Source organism: Vanellus vanellus, assembly GCF_965231255.1.
Source record: "Vanellus vanellus genome assembly, chromosome: 11".
NCBI classification, from domain to species: Eukaryota; Metazoa; Chordata; class Aves; order Charadriiformes; family Charadriidae; genus Vanellus; species Vanellus vanellus.
In genome coordinates this window covers 5,456,047-5,474,852 of record NC_138916.1, presented here as the reverse complement: position 1 = coordinate 5,474,852, position 18,806 = coordinate 5,456,047, and the positions used below count along the sequence as shown (strand labels likewise).

General features: G+C 38.4%; 1 protein-coding gene and 1 long non-coding RNA gene across 2 annotated transcripts in view; both read left to right on the top strand.

Moving 5' to 3' along the window:
* The window catches only part of RAB8B (RAB8B, member RAS oncogene family), a 28,312-nt gene extending 24,355 nt beyond the window's left edge, over positions 1-3,957 (top strand). The window contains 1 exon segment of the mRNA XM_082488597.1: positions 2-3,957. Within this exon segment, the coding sequence (XP_082344723.1) occupies positions 2-73 (72 nt within the window). The 3' untranslated portion in view covers positions 74-3,957.
* An 8,246-nt stretch (positions 3,958-12,203) lies between these two features.
* Positions 12,204-16,927, top strand: LOC309676138. The gene is made up of 3 exons (XR_014269570.1): positions 12,204-12,217; positions 14,945-15,051; positions 16,898-16,927. It is a non-coding gene; the product is annotated as an uncharacterized lncRNA (long non-coding RNA).
* The last annotated feature ends 1,879 nt before the right edge of the window (positions 16,928-18,806 follow it).

Genomic DNA, 18,806 nt, shown 5'->3' with positions numbered 1-18,806 from the left:
AATACCAAGTGGATTTTGCTCACTAAGCCTATTGACCTGTCAGGCTCTTCTTTCTCAGATATGGAAGCTATGAAGTGGAGACACAAATGCAAGAGTTAACTTGTTTTCCTTTTTTACTTTCTGTTTTATTGCCTGTTGCAAAAGCTGCTATGTTTCTTTTAACTTTGCACATCCATATTGGCCTCTTACTGCCTGTTACAGCACAATCTTACATTTGTATTTGCACAGTTTGACTTGTAAGTAAGATTCTTAACAGATTTGTGCAGGTTTTTCTTTCTGTTTTTAAACAAATTTATTTTCAAGCGGAAGAGCCAGGGGAAAAATTAAGTCTCACTTCCATTATTTTCTATGCTGTGTACTTGTGGCCATGACTGCAGTATGGATGTTGACACTCTAGTGATGAGAATTACTGTAACAATTGGCATTTAACAGTTTGTATGGGTTTTGTCCCTTAGATGCACAAATCTGTTCATGCAGAAGCTATAGCTTCTATTCTGAATGTAGTGTGTTGCTTTTCTTTCTTTACCAGACTTAGCAAGGTTGTGTTCTGAATTGCCAGTCACTGTCTGATTCACAGATGCACCTTTCAGTTATTTGAATAAACACAGTGTCTTTCCTCACTTAACTTCCCTTTGTTAGCTCAAACTGCCTGCACCTTTTTTGTTTCTGATGAGGAAGTACACTTTGGAGCTGAAATCATCGTCACAAATTGGTCTCATCACTATCACTTTAAGTGGCTTGCGGAAGCTGAATGCATGAGTTTTGAGCAACCTCTTTGTGGATTCATTGGTTCAGAAGTGACTGCTTCTAAAGGTGACTTCCATTTCTACTGTAATTCTAAGGATAGTTTGTTCACGTCTGTAAGCATCAACCCTTGACAACAGAGGTGTCCAACAACTAGCTTCCTGTGCAGTTGCTAAAGTTTATCAAATTCTGGCACTAAGGAAATGGTCACATTAGGGCTATAGTGTCCTGTTAGTTAAGCAGTTAATGCTGAATGTGTGAAGCCCTCTTTAGTCTGCTCAAGCAGTTGTTTTTCCATCAAAAACCGGTACAGTGACCTAGACTGTTAGAAGCAGAGTTGAAACGTAGTTGCCTTTTTTACTCAACTGAGCATTGTATAACCTAGTCTTTGTTCTACTACTTTTTTATTGTCTTCTGAAAGATTTCCTCAATGAGCAATGAAAACAAGTGCTTTAGTTCTGTTATGTGCCAAATTTGGACCATTGTAAGCTTTAACTACAAGTTTGTGTCTAGCATGTTTGTTATTAGGGGATAGGTGCATTCTGTCATTGTCAAAGTTACCGTCTGATGTGCTTGCTTTTGCTTCACTACGTTGTCTAGAGCTGTAAACAGCGAGTTGGTCGTTACCGCAGATAACCACTTCATTTTGTGGTGTCAGGTACTGAATTTGTCATCTCTGGGTCTGTTGTAAATATTTTGAATGTGAACGGGCCAACAGTGTTAGATTTAAAGACTCTCGATTTTGAAAGGTTTAACATTAGTAGCTGGTTCCATGAAGTTTTCGGTGGTTATCAACCTGTCCCCACATGTAGTGTAATAGAAATAGTTATTGTAACTAGGTGGTGAATCTCATAAACTGCTGTTGCTGCACTAAAACAGAAAAATCATCGTGGCAACAAAGTTTAGTGAAAAAACAAAGCAACCCTAACTGCTCTGTTGTCTACCCTTGATGTTTTTCTCGGACAGGCTAAAGCAGTTATGTTTTCTGTATGGTTAAAAAAAGTGCTTCTATACAGAAAGTGTTGTGACACCAATTATGAATGTTGTTTATTTTCAGTAATTTACCTCTGACTTATTTGGTGTCGTAATACTTTGATTTTTATCTCAGGGGTTGTCTGCAAACCAAAACTGACATGTTCTGTGTTTGGCACCGTTTACAGAATGCTTTGTATTGTTTTTCCTGTCTTCGCTGTGTGGTTAAGTGTTCATTCAATATTAGTCTCCATGAACTTCCCTTTGAAAGAGCCTGTGAGTAGTAGAGTCTATGAAGTGCTTCTTGAAGCAGCAGCGAATTGGGGTATCTGCTCTGTAGGAAGGGGGGTGGGGCGGGGAGAAAAAAAACTTGCTATTTTCTTACATTTAGCTGTGCTAAACTGTACATAAATGTGAGGTAAGACCATAGGAAACTCACTTTATGCATGCTAAAAGAATGCAGTAAATATTTCACTTTGCTTAATGTTCATGTAAAGTTCATCTTTTTCTATTTGTAGAAGAATTTAATGCAATTTTGTTGTCCCCTGCTGAAACTGAAGAATTCTAATTTCATGTGGTCTTATGGATAAGGTAAAATGCAGATTTCTCTCTTTCTTTGTTGTTTTGCCCCCACCCCTCTTCTCCAGCAGTATTAAGTGGCTGAGTGGCTGCACTTTATCGGTGTGCTAACTTTTGGTCAGTATAGACCTCTTTCTGTGTACAGTCTGCCTTGTCAGACATTGAAAAATGTGCTGTATCTTAGCGTGCAAATCAGCTGTATGTATTACTGGGAATTTTTTAGCTGTATTTTCCTTTAGACAAGCGGGTGATGGTAGATGGTATGTTCTGCCTACGCATCAGATGCTGGGTACTACAGGCTTTTCTAATATCACTATGATGGTTTTGTGCAGTCTCTGTTGCTACTTTGCTCATGACTATGTAATCTAAGGTTTGAAGGACTCTTAACTATACCTCAGTCAACAAGTTAGTATTCTAATGTCCATTAGAATGGAAGTCATATAATTATTATTCATTAAGCAGCAAATGTATTTCTGTTTTGTTCCAGAAATTGCGTTTAGCCTTTCAGGAAGGGCAGACATTTTTTGGTGGATTTCGTTAAAACAAAAATGCTGTTTATGCTATTGAGTTTTAGGAAATCTTTCCCTCAGCCCCATGTCTGTGCACTATATCTTGACCAATATTTTTCTAAATGGTTTAAAAAAAAAAAAAAAAGCCAAACAAAACCCAAACTGGTCTCAGTGCTTTGCAGTTTTAGCTTTCAGTCTGTGCTCAGCAAAACGTGCACAAGAAGTTTTTGTTGAGTGTATACAGAATATTTGATTTACTTACTGTCTGGAAGTTCTATTACTGCTAGAGCTTAAACCACTTACAAAACTTAACGCAGCTCACTTGTCTATTTGGGGGACAGTCTTAAAAATGCTAATTGACTTTTCAGACCTGTAGTTCTTTTTACAGAAAGTATTTCCCATTGTAAGTACTTTTCCCATACTAGTCTGCTGAAGTCAAGTGAATTAAGTGGATCATTTTCACAAGTGAATAAAGGAGTCTTGAATATACATATCAGATTAAAATATTGTGAATGGATAATGATTTGAAAGTACATGAATAATATGTAAAATGCATAAATGTGTTATTTGTGAAAATGCATCTGTTATCTGGTTATCTATTAATGTAACTGAAATTTTGCAATGTTAAGCTTCTTAAGGTTTGGTCTGTAGGTGATAAGAAGTCTTTTTTCTTCTCCAGTCACTGAAATGCTTATGCCATTCTCATTCTTATAAATAAAACTTGTATTTCTTTCTTCCACAAAAGCAGGATTTCCATTGATTTTTCTTGTTTCTGATGAATCTAAGTATTTTAGTGCATTCCTATGGCCTTACGAACATTTTTGCAAATAAAAATTCAATTACAGTTATTTTAATGCTATATAGCTACTAAATTCAGATTAAAAAGTATAGTCCTTGAGAAAATGCTTAATTTTGAACTAGAAGTGTTCTACTGTGTGTGTTTAAGCACATTTTATCTCTGGTATAAAGGTGTAATGTGAAAAACTCCTGCAGATAAAGGTGAACTTGTCATGTGGTTAACTTGTAAACCTAATCATTAATTGTGTATTGATGTGTATAGACAAAAAAACAAACCCAACCCCTAAAAAAACATTCACACTCCAATGGTTTTATTATTCCATGTGAACTTTTTTACAACAATGTGTGTCTCAAATAAAAGTTACATAATGAAAAGTATTTGGAGTATTTTGTATGAAATATTCCATGTAGTTTTTATACAGTTGGCATTTCCACTCTTATCTTCAATTCATGTTGTGGAAAGGTGTCCAGCTGAGTTGCAGCTGTAGAGCTTTGCTTAAATTCAGTGGCAAACCACAAGGGGGTTTTGTGTGGCTTTGCTTGTTCCTCAATTTGACTGTTCTTTAGATTTCTCCTGGAATATCCTCTATCTTGTAGTGATTGCTTAAATCGAAGTATATTATTTCAGTGACCTTCAGCTTCATAACCATTTTTTCAGACATTTAGTGTCATGAAACACCCTTCCAAAGTCACTTGTGAGCAATGCCAGTAAAGATAACATGAGACACAATCTCCAATTTGATTAAGAATTATCTACTCACTTAAGCTGTTAGCTTCTTGTTGTTTTAAATCAGCGTTATTTGAAAGGTATGACTTTTAAGTAACCTGAGGAATTAATATAATGAATTAATATAGCAAAATTTTTTTGTCCAGCTGTCTTCAACACTGAATATTGAGGGATTTCACAGAAATATTTCTTAGCTATTATATTAGCAATAGTTCTTGACTTTCAACTTCTTGTGGTTTGGCAGTAACTCAAAATTGGTATGAAAATTAGCAAACCTTAAGGAAAGAATGGTTTTGTCTGCCCAAGACAAAAGCAGATTAATGGTTGAGACACCCAAGTGGGCACCCTGAGGAATAAATGGGAAACGCATGGATGACAAGTAGCTTCTAAAGTTTGTGCTTTTTACATGTTCATCTAATAAACTGTATTTAGCTGAAAGGATGTATTGTCTCTTTACCTTAAGCAACAGAAAGGTAGAGTTACGTTCTTGTTACACCTTATTATTTGCTGGGTTTGGGTTGTTTTGTTGTGGGTTTTGTCTGCCAGAAGCAGTCTGGAAAAAAAAAAAAGTTTGCTGTTTTAGGACGAGCTGCTAAACATTATCTTGCAGATCTCCTTGATCTGAACTGGTTCTAGATGCTCAGCAGTCCTAAAATCACTTCTGCGAGTCCTTCAGTTCTCACAGAAGTTGGTGGTATATATCTGCATCCCACTAACATTTTAACAAATGGAGAATGCAAACCTATTTAAAAGGAAATAGCAGGCATACTTACACTGCTTAAAAATGGTGATATATTACAATTCCTAGATCTATTTTTGGTTGCAGACTAGCAATTGCTATACAAATAGTGCATACTTGTAGACCAGAGGCAAGTTGTTGGTACACGTATAGAATGTAGCCAGCTTTTACAAGCTGGTGAACTGACCTTTTCCTAAATTATTCTTTTCCCAAATTCGTTGACTAGTGGCTCTTTAGAATTCTTGAATTATACTTCAAGTCATTAATATAATTAATCTAAGATTTCAAAATAATTTCTTTTTAGAAAAATTCTAATCTTCAAGAGATACATAAATGAGGCTTTTATGTTGCATAATGTTATTCTTGCCATCTAGAGGTTTTAAGAAAGGGCATGGAATGGAATGCAAAACACTGAAGATAGGTTTATAGTGATCTAGGGCATTTTGTAGTTGCTTCAAAACATTTTTACTGTCTTCAGCAGAGCACATCAGCACGAAGCTTCTGGTGTGAACAAATGATAGAATCATAGAACGGTTTAGGTTGGAAAGGGCCTTGAAGATCATCGAGTTCCAACCCCCCTGCCATAGGCAGGGACACCTCCCACTAGACCAGGTTGCCCAAGGCCACGTCCACCCTGGCCTTGAACACCTCCAGGGATGGGGCCTCAATAACCTCTTTGGGCAACCTGTTCCAGTGCCTTACCACCCTCAAAGTGAAAAACTTCTTCCTAATGTTTAATCTGAACCCTCTGAGCACATATTCAGTACATATTCCTTCAATTTGTGAAATAAAGTTGTAAGTTTTGAGCAGGATATGAACATTTTCTTCATATGAGTAATTAACATGTTTAATGCATTGTGGAAAGCATCTGTAATTTCAACTCTACTGCTGAGTATGTTGTACTGACTTCAAAGTAAACAAGAATTCAGTAAACATTCACGAAGTGCTGAGAATTTCACCCTATTTAGTCTTAAATACCTTCCTTGAGTAGATGATTGAGATGGCTTACTGCAGTTGTGACTTTTTCTGCTTATGCCACCCCTCCAAAGGAGTGTCCATGATCCTTGTGCGAGGCTGTGGTCTCTCTCTGGCTGAGAGACGTGGTTCAAAACGGGTTTTGATTTCTCAGGGAAGTGTTATCATTGTGCTCACTAACCTTTTTGACTTGGTTTAACACCTTTGCAGAACAGCATAAGATGATGCTACTGTGGACATACTTGTCCTGGGACAGAAGATGGCAGGCTCCACAGCTGCCCAGCTGGTGCCTTTCTCGACTGCTTAGTCACAATTTGTGACACTTTCTACACTGTTTCATCCCCATTCATACTTTTGTTGGACCGCTGGCAATGTGCCCATCTGTAAAGAAAAACGCAGTCTTCACTTACGTGATAACTACAAGTGAAGTGCAAATTATTATGTCAATAATGTTTGGGTTTTTTAAATAAAAGTTTACTGTTTTATTTTCAGGGCTGTTTGCAAATCCTTAGTGTTACTTTACATTTTTTTCTTTTTCTTTTTTTCCAGGCAACATAGCAACTAACTAGCTCTGGTATGTATTCTAGATGAAGGACGGAATTTTTGCAAGAAGGCTGAGCAAGTTCTGTCCATGAGATTAATGTCTAATGCTGCCGCGTACTGCTGCTGAGCTTTCTCACCTGAAAGGCAATGACTTTGTAAAACTCACATTTATGCTTTGAACCAATAAAATAAAGGGAAAAGGCAACCACCTGTGTCTTAAATACTGTTTGTAAGTAATGTTGAACAGCACTGGTAAGTGTACTTGAAATTAGGAAATGGCTAAGCACCTCCCTGTGGGGATGGGCAATCCTTTAAAAATAGTACTCGATTAATTAACTGTTCTTTGAGTGCTATGTCGGATAGGTATTTTACGTGTTTCAAGGGAAGGGAGGAAAAAAGCCGGCGAGGCCCTTTCGCCTCCCTCTCTGTCGGGGACGCCGCTTCCCGCCCAGCGCCGCCTGAGGGGACGCCCCCCCCCCCCCGCGTGGGCGGGAACCTCCCGGGCTGTGAGGAGACCGGCGGGAAGCGGCGGCGCCGCCTTCAGAGAGCGGCGGGGCGGTCACCGCACGTCCCCCTCTCTGGCACAAACCGCGGTGGTTTCCGTGCACACGCGGGGTGTTCGGGATCCTAGCGCGGCTTCCTGCAGAGGCGGGGTCGGGCGTCGGGCATCCACCGCCTCATGGCGCTGCTGGGGGAGGAGATGGCGCTGGGTACCCGCGGGGGCAGGGGGCGCGCCCCGCCGGCCGGGCCCAGACCCGACTAGGCCTGAGCTCCGCTGCCCTCAGCGCGGGCCGCCGGCGCCGTGCCGCGGTCTCGGTCTGGCTCAGCCGGGCCCTCCCTGCGGGTAGGGCGCTTTCTGAAATGGCGACGGCGGCTCACCCCCGCCCCGATCTCTCCTCAGGCGTTTCTGTCGGGCCGCCTCCTCGGGGGGGCTGCCGGCCGCCCCGGCTACGTCTGCCCCAGAAAACCGGTCCTGGAGCGCGACTTCGTAGGCCCGGGCGGCCCACAGCGATCCTCGGCAGTTGCCACCGTTGGCCATAAATGTCCCCAGCCCCGTGTGCCACGGCCTCGGTCGCCCTCCTGGAGCCAAGCGCTGGGGATGGCAGGTCGGGGCTGTGCCCGCTGGACACCTCACTGCCCTGCTGTAGTGCTCGGGGGTAAAAAGCCGGGGATCTCTACGTGGTGGTGACGGAGGTTTAGCTGCTGCTGGGGCATTCCTGAGGAAGCTCCCAGCGCTGCCTTACAGTAAGTGGGCCCGGGCGGGTGAGCACCCCGGGCACAGGGGGAGCACAGTCTCCGTCCTGCCCCACGGCCCCCGAGGCTGGCGTGCCCTGCGGAGGGGCTCGGGGGTCCCACCCGGGGAAGGCCTGGCCCAGAGCCCCACGGCCTGCAGCGCTGTGCTCGCCAGCTGGGCCCCCTTCCAGCGCTGATGTTTAGGCAGGCCCTCCATTTTCATATGCTCTTTTAAATTAATTTCAAGTCACTGTTTCATTTTCAGTGCCTAGCAGGTATTCCTAAGAGCTGTAGCTACGGTAGGAAACAGACTTTACCAAAAGTGTTTTCAGGTGCTGTTCTGTATTTTCTCACAGGATTTAATTAGGCTAGTCCTTCCTCTTTCGGTGGTAATGTAGTTTGCATAAATGGGTAGAGTTATTTAACTGTTTTTTTAACCACCCTGTCCACATCAGAAATGAAATTGCTAGTTTAGTTTTTCTTAAACAAGTAGTTTCTTGTTATGGGAAATGCACTTTTCTTTAGAATGTATTTCTTTTGTGGTATTTACTCAGTAATTCTCTAACCAATTTATTTGCCTTATGGAGATCCTTATTAGAAATTTCAGATGCTAGTGGAAAATGCAATATAAATAACAGTTCTTTGGGGTCTGTCCCTCCCTTTATTTGATTCAAGGGCTTTCATCTGACTGGTCTCCCTGCTGCTTTTTTCTCTCGTGTGGTTTGTTGCTGTGCAAATTGGTGGTAGCCATTAAGCATCAGTATGGAAAAACGTGCTCATCTTTGGAGTGGTGTTTTCTGTTCTGGTCCAGAAACTATTCCGATTTACCTATGATAGACGTTTGAAGTAAGTCATACGATATTTCCCATTTATTGGAGATCCCTTAAATGTGGAGGCATATTGGACAAACAGATAACAGTATTCAATATTGGCAGTTCTCTTGTGGCGACATACTTTCTCAAAAGTTAGGTTTAATTGTAAAAAATAAAATAATTGTAGCCTTAGAACAAATAATAAAACTGAGGAACTTTAATTTTCAAATTTGAGTCTATGATGCAAATTGGGGATGAAACACAGCTAATAGGGTTAACCCTATTAATTAACCCTTGGATTTTCTTCCATAGTAAGGGACATCTCTTGGAAAGAAAGCGAATTTAAAACAAAGTAGTTTAGATTTCATTTATTACTGCTCTCCATTAAAAGTTAGTATTAGTTAGAGCAAACTCCCTTTCAGCCATATATTTGGAAGTTTTCATGAGTTATTGTTATTACTGCCTGTCAGTTTTCTTCAACTTATGACACTGTAGCTTTCTGTAAAGATCAAAGGGATTAAATGATAAAAAACTTCCCAAACTGCATTCTGTTTAAGGATATTTAATTTGACCTTTGAAAGTATTTTTTCCCTTTATTAAAGTTCTGTCTAAATAAGAACACAAAATTAATAGAGTTAGGTAAGTTTTCTGATAAGTGGGTTGCAGTGTCATATGGTAGCCTTTGATATCATGATATGTTGTCTTGTGACTGCCATATAAAATGTCAGATGAATGACTACGGTTGAGTGCAAAAGCAACAGCTTGCTTCACTGACCTTGAATTGCATGCATAGTCCTACTTACCCTGTAATTACCATTTTATGACAGAAATGTAATCTTTAATAACTCAGTCCTTTATCAGTAGCTTATTATAATTCAGGAAGTATGTACAAAACAATAATGAGGTCATTTTTGCCGGTTATCTTTCAAGAGATTGATTTCTGATGTTAAACCAAGAGAAAAAGGTTTTATTTTTATTTTCAGTTTCCAAACAAGTGAAAACTTTGTGTGTTCCAAAAATCTTTCCGAAATCTTCTTGCTTTGGGGAAAAGGTGACCAATACTGATTTTGATTAGTGTATATTTCTCCGTGCCAGTGAATTAGATACCTGATGCCACTGGACTTTTGACAGCTTTCTGACAGACATATGTGCATGTCTTGTGGGGAGACACGATTGGGTCTAGAGAATTCAAAGAAGTATGCAGTCAAAGTGCCCTAAACATTTCCTGTGTGACCAAGGTGAAGACTGTGTTATGATAACTATGTCAATTATTAGATTACACTGCTAATCAAAGATTCAGCTATAGAGGTGTCTGAGATGGCCAACACCCCTCTGTGTTGACCATCTTTGTGTGTTTACCATAGTTAGAATATTTTCAGTCTTACTATCTATTAATAAAATTGCTCTATGCTGCTGATTTTCAGTTGGTAACCAAAGACCCCCCCGCATACCCTGATAATATACGTTCGAATAGTTTCACTAATTCGAGATCTAAAGGTTCGCGCTGCTTCTGTTTTTAAAGGAGATGTCAGATGCTTAAGTGCCTCTTGAAAGACTCCATGGCAAGTCTGTCAATCTTGATCTAGAGCAGTGGTTTCCAACAAGTGAGCTCAGCCTCCCTGCAGAGGTTCACCTACATTAAAAGCGAGGTTTAGACCGCAGGCAAGTTTTCCTATGAAATTTTCTGCTACTTTTATTTTGAGATGTGTAGGGTCCTAAAATTTAAGTGTTAGCGAATTCTCTTATTATTAGGCTTTAAGTAGTAGAAATTATATTTTTTCCTTTTAATTTTAGGGAGCAGTTTAATGTATCTCATTTTAATTATGTAACTAATTCAGTGGATGAACAAAAAGCTTATCAAAAGTTTACTGCAACCAACTTAAAGACAAAATATAGTAACAGCTAGTCCTAAAAAGACATATTTGTTCATGTATTCTCTATGAATTATTTGCATGCCTTTTCCTTCAGGGTATTCATATAAAATTTTAGAATCAGAAGATACTCTAACACATCTTTTCCATGTTTTGCTGCTTTTTTTTTATGACCAGAAACATTTGCTGGTTTAGTCCCATGACTCTATCAGTAGCTGAGGTTGGAAAAGTCAGCATTTCAAATGGGAGTCTGTTGACTTCCATTATGTTTGTCTCCGTGATGGTTAAAACAAGTGTCAATTATTTTTTCTAAGTTATATATAACATGTACTATATATAATTATATAGTATAATTAAAATATTAGAATAATTATAATATATTAACATAGTATGTATAATCTATTATATAATATATATAAAGATATAATACCACCACATATTTGCAAATGAAGTTTTAAAAAAATCGCAATTTGAAAATCATTCAGGTTTTTGTAAAAGTTCAAGTGAGCTCTGCAGGTGTTCTCAAAAGACTGATTACAAGAGCCCCATTCACAGTGTGTCAGCTGAAAGCCATTCTTGCAGGCAGAAATTTCAGCTTAAACTGAAATGAGTTCAGAAAGAGGAAGGGCAGTCTGTTCAAATACATATTTCTGTGCTCTGCTAAAGCTGAAATAGGTATCTGTGTGGTGAAGTGGTTCATAGAAATAGAGAAATAATCAGATCTGAGGCAGTTGCATGAGAAGTTAGTGGATAAAATTAAGTTGGTTGGCCCAGTGCTTGTTCTACCCAGAAAGGATTTTATCCATATCTTCTTGGAATATAGTCCCTGCTTGTAGTAGCTTGTAGTACCTTGCTCTTCTGTGATTTCCCCGATGAATTTTTTTTCACTTGTTCTTGCTGAAGGTTGCAGCAGTATGGAGCAATGCCAACTCTCCTGTCTGTTTCTATTCTTAATGGCTTTTGACCCTGTTACAATAAACAGTTAACCTTATTTATCTTGGTTTTATTATGAATAGATAGTATTCTTTGCCCTGCCATAGAGCCATGCATAAGTGAGAATCCAGCAGAGCAGATCACGGTAATGTTCTTCACAAAGTATTTTCAGTCTCTCAGTGTGTAAAAAAAAAAAAAAAAAAAAAAAAAAAAAGTTAATTATCAACCTCTCCCACTTTTTAGGGTGGGCCACCCTAAAAGTTTAAAGTGGTGGGTTTGGGCGGTTTTGTTTTTTTTTTTTTGAGTTGCTAGAGACTTAAATTTTCTAGCAAGGCAAGAAACTGTTCTTTGTATTTATTAAATACACACAGAAAGCAAAGAACAAAAGGGGAAACATTGGTGAAAAATGTCTGAAGAGTATAGAATGTCCATTGCGCAACCTCCTTCACTCTTTCACTTTTTGTATAGCAATTCCTAAAGGGAAAGCCCTACTTGATAGTCCTCCAAAGGTCATATGATTTCTTGTTGAGAAAAATGTGATTAAGGTTTTTTTTTCAATATATTCCTTTAAGAAAAGCACGGAGGAAAAAATATAAAAAGTAGCAAACATTCTGCTTTTGTCTATATTTTTCTAGTGGATGAATTCCTAGAAGATTTCATAAAATGTATGCAGTCTGTACAGAAGCAGTTGAAGTATAGTTCTGTAAAAATAGCCGAGAAATGTTCGATGCTGGCAGCTTTTAGGCAATCTGCTGGAAATGTGAATCAGTGAACATACACAGGTAGGATCATGGTGCCCATGCAAATATGATACATTGTTATTAATTGAAGAGAAGGGGCTGCTGCCTTGCGTGGTTTTATCAATGAAGTGATAGATACATCCAAAGTTACTAGATTTTTATTCATAAATGTTGACGGCTCTGTGTGTTATGATTAATTAATAGAAAACTCGTTAATAAGCTGCTGTTGCCATTCCTTAAAAAGCATTTGGCTTTCCTGGGAAGATACTTCAGTCAGTAGTATGTGACTATTAAATTTATGTTGTACATGCCTCCAAAAATATTTTGATATACTAAAGACTATATAGGTACCTAGTTTTTAGAAAAATAATCCTTGAGTAATAACACTTGACTTTCAATTCCTTGTTTCATAGTAAGTGTTCCAGCATTCATGTTTATTTTTACATTTCCTTTTGCTATTGTTTCCAAACCTGAGTGTATGGTGTTTGGAGGAAGTGACTTTTCTGACTTGATTTTCTCATCTGTAAGTCACTAGATGGTGCCGTTTCACCTCTCTGGAACCAGAAACTGTCTTACAAATTATTTTTAGTAACGGTTGTTAATTATGTTTTGAAAAGAAAACAAAGTAATTGGACTTTTGAGTTCTTTTTTGGAACTATCACTTTTTTTTTTTTTCTGAGACAATGCAATATATATTCTGCTTGAATAAACTAATGTATAAATGAAAATGTGCAAAATTTCCAAATTCTGTTAAATTGCCATAAACTTTTAGTTTTACATTCGTTTACATATATTTTACTGACTTTGATAACGAGACTTTGATAAAAATGCACATTTTAAATGTAGAGTTGTTTGAGGGTCTCTTCTTCCTGAGGTCCAGGTAAGTAACTGCAGCTAATGTGAATTATGATACGGATTACTTCAGTTGAGGTGTAGCAGTTTTCATCCATGGACAATTACTCTATATTTCAATGTGACTCTACTAAGAATTGAAAGTAAGAGAGTTAACAGTGTCTCATTTATGTATCTTACTGTAGTCCTAGGATACCACAGAAACAACTTTGTGCAGTTTCATGTAACAGGCTAAAAGTTGTCCAGGGAACTTTTGTTTCATAGTTTCCCATTAAAAAGCTATGTGGTATTTTAGTGTATTGTCACAACTCGTGTGCTGAGTGAGAGTTAGCTACAAGTGATAGGTATTATTTCCAAGTTTAATCATTTACTTTTCTGTTTAGCTGGTCAGAAATAGGAAGACTTGTGAAACCATTTTTGCAAAATGGCTTTGGTGCTTTTTTTGTAACATCTCAAATCGAGAGAGTGACAAAGTAGAACTTAACATTCACAGGAATGCTTTTTATTAATAAAATCATTTATTTTGAATTATTCCAATATCAGGTGTTCATTTGCTGGTCAGCAGTCTTTTCTTGGTGAGGAATGATGTTCTAAAACTGTAGCTGCCATATTGTGGTAGAAAGCCGTCTTATGAGTGGACAAGGTGCAGTGAGTCAGGTTAGTTATAGAACAACTTTATAAGTTTCAGAAAAAGTAATGAATACATAAGTTGTCTAAAGCTATGCAGTAAGTGGTTTACGGTTCTAGATTGGAATGTGGGCAGAGCCTCCGGGACAGTCAAGAAAGACTTTTAATGTAAGCAAATGATCTAAAACCGGTACCACCAAAACGTTTAACTGGTTGTGTGAGCTGCTTGGTTCCCTGAGGCTTCCAAGCCACCATCTCTTTGTAACTTCTTACTTATTTTGTGAAGAGCCAAGCACTTACTAAACATTCATGTTAAAGAAGTGGAGGCTTCAGCATATCCTGGTGCTGGATATTCTAGTCGTGTCAGCCTGTGCTGCTCTTGGCAGTTGGATACATCCGCTCCAAGTGTTGTACAGCTGTGTAAGGCTATCCAGCAGTCCCTGGTGTTTTTTCATGGGCTCTGAAAGATGAACATGGTGGGAAAATTTGTGTGTGTGTTACAAAGTCTTCTGTTTGCTTTTGTTGGGCTTAATTAAAGTAAAGGGAATTTGAAACCTGTCGATAAACATTTACTTATTGAATAGGCATCCAAAACTGAAACAAGGTGTCAGAGTTTACTTTTCTGTAATGTTCCTGAATATCTGGCATTTTTGAAATCCAAAACATATAAATATTGCCTTCGTTTAAAGAGGTCTGTAGGGTAGGTTAAGCTCCAGTTTACATTTTCTGGTGATGAAGAAAAATGTTTGTCTTTTTTTAAGTAGAAGGAACCCAAGGAAAATAAAATAAAGTGAAAGTGTTACTAAGATTTAAATATTCCTTGCAAGGTAATAATAGAAACCCCCCAGTGTCTTTTTGAATTTTTATGTCCCCAGCTGTATTTGTGGTTAAAAAAAGCTCACACCACAATGAAGTCATAAACAGTTTTCAGAATACACTCAATGCCTAAGAATAGCTTTTTACAGCTTTCTTTTAGAATTCCTGAAAATTTGATTACTTGGAAATAATAAAAAAGCAATGGTTGGCAGCGGCGCTGGTTGTTCTGACCCAGTTGATGGCATTGGGTCTCATGAGTTCTCCAATCAGTTTCATTTCCTTAAGGTCTTGACAGTAGGAGAAGTGGAAAGTGGGGCAGATTATCAGGCCACTATAAAATGAGCACAGGTAGAAACTGATGATTTATTTGTGGCGTGAAAGTTGAGAGGAATGTTCCACCCAGCAGTTGTCCAGTTTTGGATATCCTGCTACCCAGACATGGAACACAATTAATTTTCCCATGTATCTTTGTAGTTTGCTGTGTTCCTTCAGTTTGAGGTCACTGGATCTGCTGATCCTGAGCACTGAAATGGATGACAGTCTGGGACAGACAGCTGCACCTAACACACTGCATATTACAGGTCTGTGTTTTGAAAAAGCTCTAATTTCTTTAAAATGACACCTTTTCTTTTCACCTCCCCAGCTCTTTGACACCAACCATCTCTTCTCATGTGAAGAACTCTGGATGTTACTTAAATTCCTGCTACTTGCTTGAACTATATTTATTTATGTTTTTGCAGACTTTCCTGCGTCCTAGCATAGCGCCATCCTTTATTACCCTGATCCTCATGGTGACTTAGACTTTCTTCACTGCAGGTGGCTCCCTTCAAAATCTGAAACACCGCTTGTTATGCAGGGACAGTGACTTCTTTTAGCTCATCAGCATCCCAGATAGTCTCTAATATCATCTATAATCTCTCTGCACATTTAGGGTAACTGGTGTTTTCTTGAATTTCAGGGGAGGAAAAAATCCACAAGTTGTTTACTTCACAACTTGTTTTTTATCAGGCAGCTGTTTGAAATGCACAATTCAAACCTCCTCATGGATACCACACATCTGAGGACCTTCAGTAGTAGCTTTCTGCAATAATAAGACAAATGATTCAATGTTAAATTTATCTGTTTAACAGATAAATCTGGGTAACAGATTTAAAGTTGAGAAGCCTTTTTTTTAAGCTTCTATACGTAATACACTTTTTCAGACGTTAACATTTGCTTTTGTTGGGCATTAACGTTTAGGTGTATGTATTAAAAGTAATCCTTTGGGAGTTGTTTTCATACCCTAGATATGATACATGCAGAACTTTTTGTGACTCAATGCTTCCTGATCAAATTTTGAAATACACTTAGTTGTGCAAGATGTGTTGTACCCCTACACTGTTCACAGTGGAGAAAATATAAAAATAAGTGATTTATCATGATCCTGCTGTGCACACCTTTTAGCAGAATAGGCTTGTGACTCGTCAACCAGTTTGGACGAAGTTGTACCAAGTTGATTTCAGACTTTGTTATATAAATTATGATAGGACGTCCTGAGGTAAGTTCTTCTTTCTGAAGAAAAAAAAGAAAACCTGGTAGCTGCTATTGTGATAATCTCTTCCTGAGAGGAGAAATTCTTGACTAAACTAGGAAGTAAGGCAGTCAAGTAAAGAGCCTCTGTGAGGATATTCATATTTGCTTACAGGAAGTGAACGCGCTTGAGTTTGAACTTGAGATTATATAGTCACGCTATAGGTGCATTGTAACACAAAGGAATGGATTTCCTTATATCACAATGAAATGGAATGGATGGTTGTGGCATCCAACTCTCTCACTTTTTTTCTGGCTTACGTTATGTAGGATTCATTTGTGCTATTGGAGCCTCAAAAATGGGTCATTCCATTTAAAAAGGAGTGAATTGTGATTTTTTTGTAACTTGATTTATTTGAATATGGTAGTGTGTTAACTACATCTCTCTTTCTGATCATGCTTGATTTTTCCAGACATCTGAAATGTGCATGTATGAATGACAAAAGAAACATCCTGGAAAGTATTAAAAAAATGTGATACTTCAATAGGTTTATTAAATGATAGTGGCTAAAAAGCCCGGAAGACATGGGTTTAGATTCTTTGAGCTCAGGGACCACTGGCAGTTCAAACTGGTAATACAGTATTAAGGAAAAACAAAAATTCCCGTGTGCTTGTGTTTTCAAAGGCGGCATGGGTTTTATAGGAGGAGTCCATGCACTTAGAGTGTGTTACAAGTGGGAGTAGCAGGAATAGGATTTGTGTGAATCCTTCTTCAGTTTGTTCTTTTGCCTAAGAAATAGTTCTGAAGGAGGCATTTTTTGCCTAATGTGCAATATGTTTTCTTTGCTAGTAATGTGAGACTTTTCTTCACAGTAACCATGTAGTACTTGACTGAGGGTTTTATGTTTCTTTTTATAGATGCCAAGGATGTTGCATGCGAAAAAGTGATTGATCCATGTTTCTAATCAGCTCAGCTAAAGATTAAAATACTGATTAAAATACTACTCTACTAGAAGAAACATGAGAAACCAAAGAAACATCATAAAAAATTATTATTTGTTCTTGTCTTTAAACACCTGTATTCAAAGAGTAAGTAATGTTCCCCATAGCACACAAATGATGATTTTTAAGTAATTTCAAACATTTCAACAAGATTATCTTTATGTGCTTGTTTATGTGAGATAAAAATGCGGGCAAATGCAATGTACTTAGTTGTAAGATTATGCTCCTAAATTTCATGGACAGTAGGTATTAATAAATTATTTCTCCTTTCACTCAAAAGCTTGCTTTTGACATCAGACAATTTTCTTGGGGGTGGAAGGGGAAGAATCTAAAGCATAAGTTTGCATATGCCACCTGTAAAGGGGAAAACACATACAATAAGAATTTATTTATTTAAAATCACAAATGTGGTGGTGGTGCTATTGAATGTAAAACAGATCTAAGTGTAAAGTTCAGATTGGAATTTCCCTGGTAGTGTTTAGCAGCATTCAGACCTGAAGTTATTTTAGTTATAAACCTGTGCTTAATTACCTCCTGGCTGTATACTGAAGTACAAGCATTTCAGACCTTCACTTTAGATGTCAAATTCAGGAGTTCTGTGTACATCTGGGGCTAGCCTGGCTAAATGCTGTTCTTCCTGAAGTCAATGACATTTCACGGAATCACAGAGTTTTTCAGAGTTGGAAGGGACCTCTAGAGATCATCTAGTCCAACTCCCCTGCTAAAGCAGGATTGCCCAGAGCACATTACTCAGGACTGCATCCAGGCGGGTCTTGAAAATCTCCAGAGAAGGAGACTCCACAACCTCCCTGGGCAGCCTGTGCCAGTGCTCTGTCACCCTCACCGTAAAGAAGTTTTTCCGTGTATTTGAACGGAACTTGCTATGTTCTAACTTGTGCCCATTGGCCCTCGTCCTGTCACTGGCAACCATTGAAAAGAGCCTGGCTCCATCCTCCTTCAGCCCACCCTTGAGATACTTGTACGCCATAATAAGGTCTCCCCTCAGCCTTCTCTTCTCCAGGCTAAAGAGTCCCAGCTCTCTCAGCCTTTCCTCATAAGGCAGATGCTCCAAGCCCTTAATCATCTTAGTTGCCCATTTCTCATTGTCTTCAGTAGAAACAGAGTTAAGTTTATGCTTCTTAATTTCAAAAATGCATAATGAGACTCAAAAGTATCTAGCTCATGAGATTTGAAAAAAAAAATTTAATTACTTTCTAATAATTAACTTGATGAATTCAGAGAACTAAATCAGTGAAACCATCTACTGTATAATTGCAGTTGTAATATATACTGTAAAATCAATCAAGATTTAATGATTAAATGGCAAGTCTGCTTAAAAGGAGCAGCAACTGAATCATCTCCACATCATTCATACACACACTATAAATAAGAGCAGGATAATAAGACAAGATGCTTCTCTAATTCCAATGACAGACAGAGACTGACCTCCATAACAGATTTGTGAGGCTGTGTAATAACTGGGAAGTGAGCTGTTCCTCTAGCAGTAGTATTTTCTCAGCACTGAGTTCCTGGGTCTGAACCCTATTAACAATCTGTGTGGCTCTCATTGCGTTTATACTTGTCTTTTCCTCTAATATTTCTGTTACAAAGCCACTGGTGAATGTACTAGCATTGTTTGCTGTGATTTTAAAAACTATCCACTGAACAGCCTACTTCAAATTCTGATCTCAAATACACATTGCCCTTTACCTTGTTTATATTCATGGTGCTAAAACTAATACCTTGATTTAGCAGGGAAGAGTGTTTGTAGCTTGAGTGTCCTCAGATTTGAATACCTGTGGGAAAATCTGTGCTAAACAAACCA